We start from the raw sequence: 15,754 nt of genomic DNA, 5'->3' as shown, positions 1-15,754 counted from the left end.
TACAGAACACATATCTGATAAAAGACTTACACCCAGAATATGTAAAGAGCTATCAAAACTCAATAATAAGAAAACAAAACACTTGATACAAAAATAGACAAAAGTTTTGAACATATATTTCAGCAAAGACGATATACAGTTGGCCAATAAACACTTGATGAGATGATTTTCTTTTTCAATGAGTGCTTATAAACGGTGGGTTGGGAGCATCATTAATTAAAAATAATAATAAAGTAATCATAATGCCATACACTGATATAGTGCTTATAATTTGCCAGGCCTTGTACTAAGCACGGTATAAACATTAAATTCCTTACTGAGTTAATAAAGTAGAGGTTTAACAAGCCATTTCATTGATGAAGAAACTGAGGCACAGAGAGGTAAAGTAATTTACCCAAGGTCACACAGCTAGTAAGAGGCTGAGCCCACTGAACTCAAGCAATCAGACTCCAGACTACGACTTTATACCACCTCTCCAATTACCAGCAAGAATATATTGAGTACCTACTCTGTGCCCAAAACTTCATCATAGACTATAGAGTCATAAGGAACTGATTAAATCTAGTTCCTTTCCTAGAGGAGCTTAAAATCTCGATTGAAAGACAAGCCTATGTCCACCAAACACTTGACTGCATCTAATCATAATCCAATTTCACATTCCGAAAATAGACAATAAACACACAGCATGTCCTCATCACCCTGTTTGAAGGACAGGGTCTAACAATGATAAGTAGGGATTATTGAAAGCATCCTAAGACCTCTATCATTTCGAAACTTTCCACAGAAAAGCAAAGACCCCAAAGCTTTTAAAGAATTTAAATAAGAGGTAGGAGTTTGGACATTTGAAAAATAATCTTCTGTGATCTTTTATGCTACCATAATTGTCCGCAAAAATATTTAGCATGTATGTCTTTCATGTTGGACAGGATCCTTGTGTTTTAGGTTGTTCCTAATAACCCAGAGTAAACAAGGATGAGCCATGTCCAAACACGACAATGACCTAATTCAAATACCTCCTTATGTTAGAACTGCAACTGTCAAATGAGCTGACACAATGCCTGCTAGCCAGCTTTTATTTCAATAACACTAAAGACCCATCCTTAAGAGCCCTGAGTTACTGTTTTGTTTTTTCTTCTAAATTGGTAACATCCGTTTTCCCGGAATGAGAACTGTGCAAGAAGATGGTGATAAAAAGCAAGCAGATAAGCAACAGACATCTTTCTTAATTAATTGACTCTGATTAAAAGAAAATAGTGTCTTTGAAGCTGTAGCTACAGAAGTCAGCCTGTGAGACATAGCATCTTCTACTAAGTCTCAGATTCAGTTCATTCTAGCAGCTCAGCCTGGAAGGTGGCCAAATATGTGTGCCTCTAACAGCTGTGACTGTGCAGGGGGCAGGACAGAGAAAGGAGAGAGACAGAGAGTGAGGAAGGGAAATGGAGAAACAGAGGAGGGAAGGGGGAAGAAAAACAGAGAGAGAGACAGACAGAGAGACAGAGAGAGAGCGCGAGAGAAATCGTGGGAGACGTGAAAGAGTGAAGGATCGGAAGGAGGGGGGGATGTAAAAGCCAGATTTTTATTGGAAGCAATTGAAGTGGTTGCTATGAGACCCGCTGGAGCAGAGGACCAGCAGCCAGCTCGACGCTGATGGTTCTTACCTCGTACTAAACCTTTCTTTTGACACAGTTTTAGAGTTGCTTAATATCTGAGCAAGCACCTGACACGGGCGACTTTTTCCTTCTTTTTTCTCCTCCGGTCCCTCGGGTAAGATGGAGGTAGAAAACGAAGCCAGCTGCTCCCCCAGCAGCGCATCAGGCGGGTCCAGAGAGTACAAGGTGGTAATGCTGGGAGCAGGGGGAGTTGGTAAAAGCGGTAAGTTTTAATATCAAATGCTGGGGAAGGAGGGACCTCTGTAGAGGCAACTCTATATAGTGAATAATAATAAATAATAATAATAATAATAATAATAATTATGCTGATGCTTTCAGGGGTTAGCTGGCTGTAGCAGTTAAACACCAAGTATCTGGCAGGATGTTTAAAAGTATAAGGACTGTTAAAGGGCTGCTGATGAATCAGGAGAATGGAGAGATGGCCAATGATGATATAAAGAACTTGAAGAGGATGATTTTTTTCCTTTGATTTCCTGCCGTTTGATGTTTGATCTTAATTTATGTATCTTTTTAAAAAATAATAAGATGATATTTATGAAATAGCCATGGTATGAGAAAAAAATGTGCTCCTGTTCTCAAAGACAGAAGTGCTATGAATATTCAATGAAACACACATATACAAACACAGACACACATGCAGGATTATCAGTGCTGATTGTTGTGTTTGTTCCTTTGATTAGGGACTTCCTGTCTCCTTTTCCTTGTCTGTGATCTGACATAGCATGCGTGGGCTTGAAATGCCAAGAGGAAAGTTGGGTTTTGAAAGTGACAGGGATTTAAGGAATGGTGTGCATTGTGGGACCTGTGCAGGATGTTCAAACCAAATTTTGTGGTTAACTGAATTCAAAGAGAAAGACACAAGAATAAAGGAATCTGGGATGCTAACGAAGGAAAAGACTGGCTAATTTGTCTTGATATATAAAAAAACAGAAGTTGTCAGTTGTTGGGTTTCTCCAGGGGCTGAAAAGGACAAATATAACATTAAAGAAATAGGTATGAGGTAGTGTTTGAGGCTGAACAAATGTTGGATACCTTGGGATTATGGATATCGCCAGAAAATAAACAGGTAAATATAACTTTTTATATAAATAAAAGAAGACCCCCATGAAGGATACATCTTTGGGGATGCCAAGAGACAGAAGAAATGGTAGAGTTAGCGTGGATGAAAAGTAGCAAAAATACTCAATATTTTTATTGCTTGACAAAAAGATTCAACGTTGAGGCCAACATTCTTGATACAAGAATCCCCCCCCCCCAAAAAAAAGCTGATAACATTAGTAGTGGGTCCACAAGTGATAAGGAAGTTGATCAGTAAAGAAAGAAGAAAAAAGAGTGCGACTTTAGAAAACAGCAAAGGTGAAGAGGTTAGAAAATAGCAAAAGACACGAAATTGAACATCCCCAACACCGCCCCCCTCAAAAACAAACCCACAAGGGATTACTATACAAAGAAAAGAAATAGGTGGACCTGGATGTGGTCAATCACTAAATGCTTGTCAAAGTGAGAAAAATTAGTCATCTCTTCTAGAAAGGAAACGTGAAGTGAAAAACTTCACAACTGTGTATGAATGAGGATTTTTCTAACAGCTTTCCTTTTTTTTTTTTTAATGTAATGGTTGAAGGGGAAAGAATCAAAATAGGTGAGGATTAGAGAGGCAGGGATGGAGGAAGGAAAAAGAGAAAACAATCCATATAAAATAAGACTAAGTTTTGAAAGAATATAGTCATTCAGACACAATGAGGAAGAACAATGTGAGAATAAAATAGAAGAAAGAGAAACAAATCTAAGAAAAAGGCAGAGACTAATTCATTCACAGAAATGCCACCAGCAGCTTGTGAAGTCGGAGAGATCCTGCAACAGTCCCATAATGTGCCCATGTATTACCTTTGTTCACTGGCTTGGTATTTTCTTGTTTCACTAAGAGCTTGGGGGATGTGGGAATAGAGTGACTAGTTTGTAACCATTTAATCCATTGAAATGGAACTTGGAGAGAAGACGTGTGGGATAGGAGCATCTTTTTGTAATATACTTATCCTAGAGGTGATATTTTGTCTATGATTTTGATTTCCTCCGTGTATTATTAGTACTGACTCATCATTGTCACCATTCTAAAGGCTAGAAATTTTCAACATCACATTATGGTCAGCAGAATGGTGTGGGTTGGTCTCACCCGCATGTTATACAAAAGAAGCCAGTTCATAAGTAAATTCTTGAGCAAAACTTTCCCAGTGCGATAAAGACACGAGTAACCAGCTCACCTCAGAGATGGTTAAGAATAAAAAAGGGTAAATAGTTCAGTTGCACTGATTTTATAAACAGCTTACTCGGCTGTTACTTCAGAGAGAATATAGTTCATAGTATTATTCCAGGCCTGGAAAATGCCTTCCTTATGGCTAAGTCTTTGGAATCAGAGCCATAGAATCACTTCTTACACGTGGACTTTGCCCCTGTGATTCATTTGGTGTTATCAGTATGTAAATATTCAAGCACTGATTCTCCATATTAACCTTCTTTTGAAGGTTGAAATGTTTGCTTTCAAATGAACTAAAATGTTTTTTAAAAATTAAAAAGCCACTTTTTGTATTGTCGAAGATCTGGATCAATAGAGGTGCAATTTACTTTTCTACCCACAATTTCAGTGCTTATGAGAAAAGATTGTATAAGCCAATTATAGTGGGTTGTATGAAGGGATTTCAAGAAGTCTGCTGTTCTGAAGACACTAAAGAAGATGGATCAAGCTATCATCTGTTTCCTATTCTGGGTCCGTTCTGAGTCAGCCTTGGACATGAATGAGAAACTCAATTTACTGGGACCATAATTTTTAAATGAACAAAATCTTGGAGATTTTATGCTTACTGAGAAATTAGGGTTTTTTTTTTCTCTCCATATTTTACTAAGACACACTTTTATGAATAGGAGATTTTGAAAGGATTTGCAAAGGATAAACTAATTTACTGGAGCAGAAATTCCCGTAAGATTTAAAAAATGAGGTGAATAAATGTACTGTGTGTGAGAAACTTCAAACCACAAGTAATCAATCAAGTTATTGGGCATACACTATGCACGGGCCCTGTAGTAGTTGCTATAGAGGGAAACAAGAAGGAAGTGAACATTTATGAAGCACCCACTGTGTGGAAGATATAGGTTACATGGTTTTCATGGTTATTTTCATCCTCACTAAAACCTGATTAGGTGTCACCATTTGACAGATGGGAAAATTGAGGCCCTAGGGAAACAATTTGTGGCTGGTCAAGGAGTTATTAATTTATAGAGTTCTGTGAAGTTTTATCTAACTCCATTACATTATGTTTAACACCCTGGGGAAGAAGAACAGAGTTCCACCACTTACTATTAAGAAGAAAACAGGGCTGTTGGTAATGCATTCACTACTTCCTGAATGTTATATTTCGAAGAGATCTAAACCATCTAGACTAACACCCTCATTTATACATCTATTCCTTTTTAATCTTTAAATCAATATAATTAAACATTATACATAATACTTATATTCTGTATAAGTAAAACCATATGTTTATGTTGTATTTATATAATTAAACACTACACCTAATATTAACCAAGAATGCTATAAGTGCTGAGAAAACAGGATAAATAAGAAATAGTCCCCACTCTATTTGAAAGATGTGGAAACTGAGGCCCCGAGAGTTGAAGGGGCTTGCCAAATCCATGCATACAGTAGGGGCAGAGTCACAGCTAGAATGCAGCCCTCCTGACCCCTTTTGAGCCGTTTTTCCACCACACCCAAATTTGTACACAGGGTAAGCTAAGTAAAAATTGGACTCATTATTCAATGAATTTCATGTAACTTGGGCACATTCTTAGCCTTCTATCTCTCTGTGTTCCACTGCCTACCATCCCTTCCCCTCTCTCAAAAAAAGAGAAAAAATCAAAATCTCAAAGCTATAGTTTAAGAGTTTCATGGAGTCTAAACAATCCTAACTATTTTAAATATTGACCTTTGCATATCTTTGTAGTTTGATATAAAAGGGCTGTTTCTCAAGGACAGAGCATGATTCGTGTCTGCCTGCTTTCCCTGTTTTCACATCTGGTTCTTCCAGGGCAGACTCAAATTATTCAGCAGATCTTATCCAATAATAATAATATCTTACTTTCCAAAATGCATTTTACCTATTCGGTTTTGTGACCTTATTTGAGGATAAACTAATTTAGGGAGACGAGTGGGTCATCTATTCCCTCTGTTCAGATGAGGCATCTAAAGCACAGAAATGTTAAGAGATTTATCCAAGAGTACTCAGAAGTAAGTAAGAATTTGGAAAGAAACTCAAGCTTTCGAACTCTAGGTTGTTTTTCCATCATATTTCATGAGAAAAGTAGAGAAAGTATCTAAATATCTGATGAGATCTCCATGTTCTTCTCCAGTCCCTAGGACACATCTTGGAATTATCTTGGTGACATGTCGTTGTGTGAAATATGTATGAAATATTATGCAAGTCATTGGGAAGGGAGAGGCTGTTTTTCCTAACTCCCATTCCAGACGTGACCTTTGCCCTCTAGGAGCTCACCATCTCATGGGGGAAATATAACGAGTACTACAGACTGATAACTTTATAGCAGCCTCTGTCATAAGAGCTGTGGAAGCTCAGCGTAAGGGGTGGCTGAAATCACATGTGAAAGTTAAGAAGGCATCACAGGAGAGATGATATTTGAATTGTGTGTTAAAGGATGAGGAGGATTTCTTGCGGTTGAGGAGGGAAAGTATAGGGGGAGCCGGGGTTGGAGAGGAGGAGAGTTTAGAGGGAACAGGGCACGCAAAGACAAAAGGGAATGTGAGGCTTATCATTTTTCATGAAGGGATCTTGATAACTCTGTCTTTGGGGCAGGGGCAGTTGGAAAAATCTTTCCTGAGATTTGCTTAAAACCTATCGTAGGAAACTGTGAAAACTAAAACAAAAGAAAACAAATAAGCTGAAAACATAAAAAGTGTTAGGGAATTCAGAATTTATTAGAATGCATCCATTTCACAATGGATTTCCCTTTTTGTAAAGGGAAAGCTCGTCTGTAAAATAAGCAGTCTTACTCTGCCCCACCCCCTTCTCTTCTCTGCAATTTATCTCTTTTATACACTGAGTTTTGTGTAGCAGGATTTTATAAAATAAAGCAACAACAGTATTTTCTGAGGTAAACAGAAAGCAGTGCAAAACCAATTCCTTCAACATCAGTGATCTGGTATAAGCAGGTAGAGAATCGAGCCTTTATCTGATGAATTAAATAAGGCGAATCGCCAAGGGCATTGTTCAGGTCCCTGAGGCTCCATGTTTTACCTCATTAACAGGGCTTTGGATCTGATGAAATGGAAGAATTGTCACATCATAAGCATGTGTTATTTGAATCCTTTGAATTGCAAAGGCAAAAGAAAAAGTAAACAAGGGAAAACTGAAAAGATTTCCAGACTCAGGGGTCTTCTGCTCTCACCCTTAATTGTCACTACCCTCATTATGCTGCAGATCACCACTCACTGCAAGACTGTCAGTGAGCGAGGTCCAAGTAAAGCTCAGTGGAAAAGTAAATTGCTATCTACTTGCTCAAGGAATGATTGGAAGTGTAATTCAGGTAAAATGCGTTGACTGACAATATTTCCAAGATTATAAGCACTCTATAGATTTTAAATTGATAAAAAAGAGTTAATACAGCTCTATGTCTTTATCAGAGAAAGGTTGGAGGTGAATGAACTTGTATTGGTCCCTGACTACCCACATGCTGCTGGGCTCCTTACATTTACACATTCGCTCTGGTGTCCCAGTGGCCAGTGGTCTATCCCACTCACCTGGCCTCCATTTACTCCTCACCTTCATCTTATGAGATAGGCATCAGTGTCTGAGTTTTATAGATGAGAAAACCGAGGCCCCCAGAAAAAAGTAATATGCCCAGAGACACAGAGATATTAAATGATGAACCCAGGGTACCTACACATATATATCTAAGTTCAATGGTTATACTATTTTTGTTTTCCCACCCTAAGAGTTTTTATTTTATTTCTTGAGGAGATGGTACAATCACCCTGAGATCTAACTTTAGCTGAATCTTCATAGATATATTTTAGACATCAGACAAAATCATGTACACCAAAATACTTGACAAATTTTAATGTTGTACAAACAACAGGAGTGTTACTCTTATTAGGTCAGGTAGAGGGTAGCATGGGAAGTTCTGACCAAACATTTCAACATGTGGGTGCCAAAGACATAATACATTTTGGTCCATTCAGGGACACCTAGGAGCCTTGACCACATAGGGAAGTGATGACAATCCTCTCAACTTGAGAAAATCAAGTAACCCAGTAATGATAAGAAATTATTAAAACCTGGAATTATGCTAATGAAGAAAGTAAACAAGGTATTAAATACATCAGGTGGATTTTTGAAGTCTATTAGGTGCTGATACATCATCGGGAGAATGTCCTCTCTCCCTCTGTCCCTGTGTGTGTGTTTGTGTGTCTATTACAGAGTAATTGATAGGGACTATAGGTCACAAATGGAAAATACCTTCCCTGTCTATTTATTAATGAGAATAGAGGATTTGGTGTGTGTTTGTAGGTATGTGTGCATGCCTAGACCTCTGAAAGGCCCTGAACTATTACCAAGAATTAGATACAACAGCTGCCCTGTCTAGTTGGATAAAGAGGATGTGTAAACAGAGAATTCTAATGCAATGGAGTACATGCAAAGATAGAGTTGTACACATGGTATTTTTGAAAGCAAAGCAAACCGTGGATGAGGAAGTAAGAGGACCTACCATAGGTTGCTCAGCTGCTCAGCTGTAGCATTGGGACAAAAAGCCTCCTGAGTTCCTGGATCATGGATTTTTCCATTAGATCATACTGCCTCCCATAAACCAGTATAAAATCTTCCTCTCCTAACTGGAGTTTAGGCCGCTCATGGTGACTGTTTTTGAGTGTGTGTGTCTTTCCAGTGTGGTGGAATTGTGACTGTATGCACTGATGGATGGCAGTCCTCTGCATTGCTTACGTGCATGAAAGAGACTCTCATCACTGAATTTGGCTGTTATTTGCAAAGCCCATCAATGATCTCAACTCAATCACTCACGCTTTGCTCATAAATGTCAGCTTTCTGATGACCATCACCTAAGGTGCCATCTGCTCTTCCGGTTTGTCAGCAGGCACCAGTTAAGCGGCATTACTGGCAACTGTGCCAGGTAATCTCTTCTGCCCTTTCTGTCTGCCATAACCCTGCTCCAACTAATACCATAGCATTAGCATCAGAATATAACCTGTTCTGATCTCCACACTCAGAGGTGCTTCAGCATCCTGCCACTGCCAATTGTACTGGAGGGAGAGCACTATGTGCCCGATTCTCCCTAGAGTATGCATGAAGGGTGGAGTATGCTGCAGTTTGCTGAGGAAAGTGGCTTTTCTGGGGATGTTGCATTGGGAGGGGAGTAAGAGGAATCCCAGGAAAAAATCATTAATTGAACTGGAATGAGATTGTATAGAAAATTTGTGGTCTGACAGTGAAACACTAAACAAGGATCTTTAACTAGTTAGATACATTGTGGTCATGCGAGGAGGGCTTGGTTCAGTAGACTGCTCATATAGGGAAGGTGTTGTTTCGGTAGTTACCTATTGAATGGATAAGAAAACCTTAGATATTTTATTACTCCGTAGTTCCTCTTAATACGCTTTAAAATGAGAAAGAAAGATGTCACTGTATGTGTGCATCAATCTGTGGACACTCACAAGGAGGAATGTTTTTATTTTGTCTACACTATTACTCTTTCAATTGCTTCCCCCAATGAAAGCAAAATAAGAGTCCACATTTTTTGAGTCTCACATACATCTGTCCCTGTTCTAAGTGCTTTATGTATATTATTTTATTGAATCCTCATAAAACTCTGTGGCATAGGCATGGCAATTGTCCCTAATTTACAAACAAGAAAAGTGAGGGTTGAAGAGGGTGAGTAATTCGCTCAGGAACCTAGACCTGTCATGTCTGTGCAAGTCTTAGCCACCCCCAGATCCCAGGCTCTTAACCACCATCCACTATGCCACTCAGCATCCTATGTTCTAGATCTGCCGTGATCTGCAGGACGAGGCCTCAGCATAGAAATGATGAAAGAATAATGTGAACTAGAGGCTTGGACATCCTAGGATATCCAGACTTGCGTTTTCTTATCTGTAGAACAGGGATAACAACAATAACTCTGCAGTGACTCATACTTGTAGAGTATTTATAACAAAACCTGGCACAAAATAATCGCTAAATAAAGCTTGTAACATAAATGGATAACTTTGTTTTTAATTATTTGTCGTTAACAGTATTTGACCTTGCACAAGTCACGTAAGCTCTTTGAGTCTCCATTTGCCTCGTGTTAAAAATTACGTTAGTTAAAATTAGCTTACAGAGTCGCTGGATAGATGATATTAGAAAATACTAAATAAAAACTGTGAATTACAGTGCCCAAGATATTACATCCTCATTAAATCTATTGCCTGCTGTCGTTCCTCCCTCCCTTCTTCCTTTCCTCCTTCTTCTCTTCCATACCTTCACCCATGGCAGTTTACATCAGTAGGGTAAGGGAGGGTGATGGCAGAAGGTCTTTTAGATGGGTTCTAGGAAAATACAGTTTGGGTTGAATTTTGTAAACATGGTATTGTATATCCACCTGCTCTATGCCTACTCTTGCTCTCTATATCGTTATATTGATTGGTTTCAGCTTTAATCTCTTGAGTGGTAATTTCAGTGACAATAATAACAGTGGCTTGCTAGTTATCCTAGTAAACAATCCCTTTATTCATCCTAATTGACCCATCACACACACACACACAGCACTGCCTGATAGAGAAAGCAATGAGGACTTAAAGGACAGTCGCCTGGCCTGCTACAACAGCTGCAAAGGGCCTCCTTAGAGGGACTGTGGTTTATAACAGAGCATGCCTGTGCATGAATCTGGACTGAAATTAATTTCCCCAATATATGTGTTGTTTTCATAAATTTTGAATAATAAGATGTTTACTTTGTTCTCCACAGTAGCTACGTTTAAATGGAAAGAGTCAAATTTAATGGCTGCAGGAAAAGCTAATAATAAGCAGCACATGTGTAGATTTTTTTAAGCGGAAGAAATCAGACTCCTTATTGAGAAGCACAAAGGCACAACTGCTATTTGAAATTGTAAAGATTTTAGCTAATTGAGCCCTTCCTATAGTTTCTAACCCACCACATCCCACCACTTTCTGCTCTTTACACTACTGTCAGGCCGAGTGTCTTGAGATTCCATTTTGCTTCTTTCTTCTCCTGCTCAAATGTCTTCAGTGGCTCACCCATTGCCAAAGGTCTGACATCCAAAGCCCGTAGAATTCGTGACATCTGAGATGTGTGGCACTGTCAACTAGTCATCAAGGAGGCATCCCCGAAGCTAGTCAGACAGGAAGCACTTTTGTGTTGGATGGCACAGAGGAGTCAAGCCAGAGAGGGCAGAAATTTGGGGGCCAGGGAACAGAGACAAATATCAGGAGTCAGGAGGGGTCAGTGAGAGATTGAACTGGAAAGTCAAGAACACCGTGGCAATGGCATCAGATGAAATACAAATGGGAAGATTCAGAACGGAGGTTGCAAAGGCTGAGGTGCTGCAGAAATGTTATTCTCTGTGGGCCTTGATATGATATGATTTGTTGGACTCTCTCTCTATGCCAGTGTTTATCTCTCTGGCTCTCTCTCCCCCTCTCTCAGTGTGAGCTATGCCCTGACCTAAAAAGGCCCGTAACTACTGGAACTATCCTTCTAGCTTTGTTTCTGTCTTCTAGACAAATTATTCTACTTTTAGTCCCTCCAAATTCTTGAGACTTCTCCTCTGTATTATCCATATAATTACCCAACATAAACTCTCTCCTTTCTCTCAGTTTATCCAGTTTTATCCATCCTTCCACATGCAGAAGTGTTTCCTGTTCCTTAATGTCTTCCCAGTCTACTCCAGTCTGACATAGTTCCTCTTACACTTAAAATTCCTCCTATTATTCACTTAATAACTGCTCACAATTACACAGGTTCTTCCAGCATCTGGTTTGTGGTCTTAAAATGTTACTTAAATCTCGCATTTTTATTTAACTTGTAACCCTTTTTATATTTGATCTCCCCATCTTGACTGCAAATTCCTGCAGGATAGGAAAAAGATTTTATATTGTCTTTTCTCCCCCATGAAACTATGGCAGTAAATTCTCAAAAATATTTATAAATTTAATTTTCTTCTTTCATCTTTGAGAAAATGCAGAGAGTAAGACGCCAGACATATGTAATGAAATAAAACTAAGCAATATTCTAAAATTTTATGATATAAAGAACCATATGTAGAGAGAAACGGGCACCAACAGAAACGTGACAAGTATGTGAGCACCTGGTAGTTTGTGGCTAAGAAGGAAACTAGACTGTAGCCAGCATACATGGTCTTTGGTGACAATAGATTTGAAGATGAATGAACCCACCCTATGTTTAGGATGCTCAGTAACACAAGGAGGCCAAAGTAAGTTTGGGGACCAAAACCTGGCAGAGAGGCAAGAACAAGTATGATGCAAATGCTGCGTTATGAGAAGGAATTGCATGTCAGGCAGATACTGTAGAGTCAGGAGCAGTGCATGTTCATTGAAAGCCAAAGGACAGAGACAGCTGGCAACAAAATACACAGAAGATACTGAAAATAACTCATCTTTTATTTCTCAAAGGATTTCCCACTGGACACCAGAACTGTGAGCTGCTCCTGAAAAATAAGGTTTCCCATAGTGGGGGAAAGAAAAGTATTTTGTGAAATGTTCTGGGGAAACCTTAGTAAATAAGCCTGTAGAACTTTGTTCACTCCTGTATTTTTGAGTCCAAAATGCTTATGAACATCTCAATGAACAAATGTTTCTTGGTTAACACTGAGAGAAACTGAGTTAGATGATGATTGCAACTCTGAACTCTGAAGCAACCACAAGCTTCCATGTATTTTTCCTTTAAGGGTGAAAACCATCCTGGGCCATGATTTAATTTTGACAATCTCCATTCTAAAATGAAAGGAAAGGAAACCCTGAGACGGTAGACAATCACAAGACCAGACTGTAATCAAGACGTCACAGCTTCTCCCTGATTTCAGGATACTCTAAAATCAAGAAGGCAGGATCCATTTCATAGGCAAAATTGTTGCTGCTGTCAAACAAAAAAAAAAGCCACAAAACCTTCTTTGCCAGTGTTAAGAGCTTTCCTTTCTGCTTTTTTCCCCTTTTGCTAACATACTCACTCCTTTCTACTTGCTTGGTTATAATGAAAGAGCTTAAGAAATCTAATATCAGCTTTCACCGTCTCTTTAGACCCACTTCACAAAAGCCTTTAATATTTTTCTGCCCTTAAAAAATATGTCTTCCACTTACTTCATCACAGAAAAGGAAATGGAAAACATTTTTACATTGAATACTCTGCTGTGACAAGCACACAAATTATCCACCTCTCTGAGCTTATTTGCATTTTCCTTGAGTGTAATTCTGAGGCAGCCCAGCATCTTTGAAACAACGTGGACTTCGAAGATGGATAGAAGTATATTGAAATTCAGTTCTGCCACTCACAAGGCAGGTGACTTTGCTGGCTTTTCCTCATCTTCCTGATCTCTTAATGTTGGAGGACCGAGGCTCATTCCTTGGGCCTCAATTCATCTTTAATTTCCTAGATTATATCCTTAGCTGTGTTTATATATCTTTAGATTAAATTAAATTAAATTTACATCTAGATTAAAACCACAATGACACATCACTAAAATGGCTAAAATTAAAGAGACTAACAATACCAAATGTGGAATAGGATTTAATAGAAGTATATATTATACAATCACCATGAAAAATGATTTGGCACTAGGTATTAAGTTGAAGAAATGAGTAAGTTGACTATATGATCTGGCAATTCTACTCCTAGCTATATACACCCAACAGAAATTTACATATGAATGAACCAAGAGGCATAGCCAGAGTGTTCATGTCAGCATTATTCCTAATATCCAAAGTAAATGTCTAAATGCTCATCAGTATAAGAGTGAATAAATCAATTGTGTTAGAATTGACTTAATGTAATATATGTATATATACATATATATTTGGTATGTACATATACATACATGTATACATATATACATTACATATTATATAAATTACATACTCATGGATACATATATATATAAAAATATATACAGAGAACAAAAGAAGAAATAACTATAAAATTGGGATATTAGTGCCCTGCTGAGGGAGGGAGGAGGCAGTGATTGGCAAGGGCATGGGGGGATTCTGGAGTTCAAGAAATGTTCTCATTTTAGTACGGGTGAGGGTAGCATGAGTATTCACTTTGTGATAAACTTTAAAATTGTAAAATTTTATTTTGTGCATCTCCTTAACATATGCTAAATTTCACAAAAGAAAAGATTTATGAAGTTTTAAAATATTGTATCTCCAGTCCAGACTTCCTTCCTAAACTCTTGTCATATGTTCAACTCTCTACTTGGCATCTCCATTTAAATAGCTAATAAAAATTTCAAACAAAAATGCTGAAAACTAAACTATTGATCTTCTTCCCAAACTTGTTTCACCTACAGGAGGAACTTCCCTCCTATCAGTTGATAATACCTCCATCCTTCCAGTTACTCAGGTCCCAAACCTTGGCCTGATCCATTGTTCCTCTCACTCTCTCATGCTTCCACATCCAATTCATAAGTAAATCCTTTTGACTTGGTCTTTTACATATATACAGCGGTCTCCATTTCTCAAAACTCAACTATTACCACCCTGGTCCAGCTACCATCCTCTTTTGCCTGTATCTGCATTATTGCCCTAACTTGTCTCCGTGCCTCTACATTGCCCCCTAGAATTTATTCTCAACGCTTCTTTCAGATTACATACATAAATGAGATCATACAGTATTTGTCTTTCTCTATCAAGGTCCATCCATGTTGTTGCAAATGGTAGAATTCCTCCTTATTTATGGTTGAGTAATATTCCATTGTATACATATTTGTTGTTGTTAGTGCAGTCAAATGGATTCTGATAGCTAGTGACCTTGTGTATAGTACGGTGAAACCCTGCCTAGTCTTTTGCACCATTCTCTCATCTTCCAGAGCTGTATCAGACAATTCTTTGCAACTATTTGTAGGATTTTCATGGCCAATGTTTTCAGAAGTTGTTGACCAGGTCCTTCTTCCTAGTCTGTCTTAGTCTGGCAGCTCCACTGAAACCTGTCCACCATGAGTGTCCTGCTGGGATTTGAAATACCGGGAAGCCTCAGTTTCTTCATTTCTAAATTATAGATAATAATACCACTCTTGCCAGTGGATTGTAAGATTCAGGGTGGTAGCAGTGCAGATGAGAAGTGATAAGATTCTGGATATATTTTGGAACAAATACCAAAAGCATTTAATGATTGATAGGAGAAGGTTGTTGGCCCAAGCAACTGGAAGGATAGTTTTGCCATTGACTGAAATGGGATTGTTCTATGTAAAGTTCTCAACACTAAAAAACCCAGAAGCGTATTCTTTTAATCTTATCTAGCAAAAGAAAGTGTACATAGCTCTTTACATTGCAAAGCAACAAGACAGAGACACATTTTATGATCACTAGCTGCTTACATTCCAGTTGGGTTCAAGACCTTTTCAAACAGAACTAATACTGTAGGTCTGATGGAAAGATTAAATCCAAATAAAGCAGTCATACTTATAGTAGGTGTTTGATAAATGTTTGAAATGCTTCTTCTTCTTTATATTAATAAAAAGGCCCATACTTGAAGTGAATAAGAAAGGGGAACATTAATTGGTATAAGACAAAAATGCAAATTTACACATTCTAAAGGAAAGAGAGTAAATGAAAGCTATTTATAGATCACAGTAAACTTGGAAATCTCTCTCTATTAAGGAGGTTTTGAATCAAACCATTCATTCATTTAATAAGCAGCTTAGATGTACTGAGTTCTTGCTTTCTAGCCATTGTTCTGGGTACTAGAAACACAGCATTGAATTAGCTCCCAACCTATCTTCAGAAAACTCTGGCGTAATGATAAAGAGGGACAAATAATTGGGAAATTACAATTACG

The 15,754-nt window shown here is 38.3% G+C and overlaps 1 protein-coding gene across 2 annotated transcripts in view; it reads left to right on the top strand.

Annotated features, from left to right (window-relative positions):
• The first annotated feature begins 1,401 nt into the window (after nucleotides 1-1,401).
• The window catches only part of RIT2 (Ras like without CAAX 2), a 346,858-nt gene continuing 332,505 nt past the window's right edge, over nucleotides 1,402-15,754 (top strand). For both annotated transcript variants that reach the window (XM_070627577.1, XM_070627578.1), the window contains exon 1: nucleotides 1,402-1,872. In XM_070627577.1, the coding sequence (XP_070483678.1) occupies nucleotides 1,770-1,872 (103 nt within the window). In that variant the 5' untranslated portion in view covers nucleotides 1,402-1,769. The remainder of the gene's footprint in view (nucleotides 1,873-15,754) is intronic.

This window comes from Equus przewalskii, chromosome 7 (assembly GCF_037783145.1).
Source record: "Equus przewalskii isolate Varuska chromosome 7, EquPr2, whole genome shotgun sequence".
NCBI classification, from domain to species: domain Eukaryota; kingdom Metazoa; phylum Chordata; class Mammalia; order Perissodactyla; family Equidae; genus Equus; species Equus przewalskii.
The sequence above is the reverse complement of the archived record's forward strand: the minus strand, read 5'-3'. Positions and strand labels throughout refer to the sequence as shown.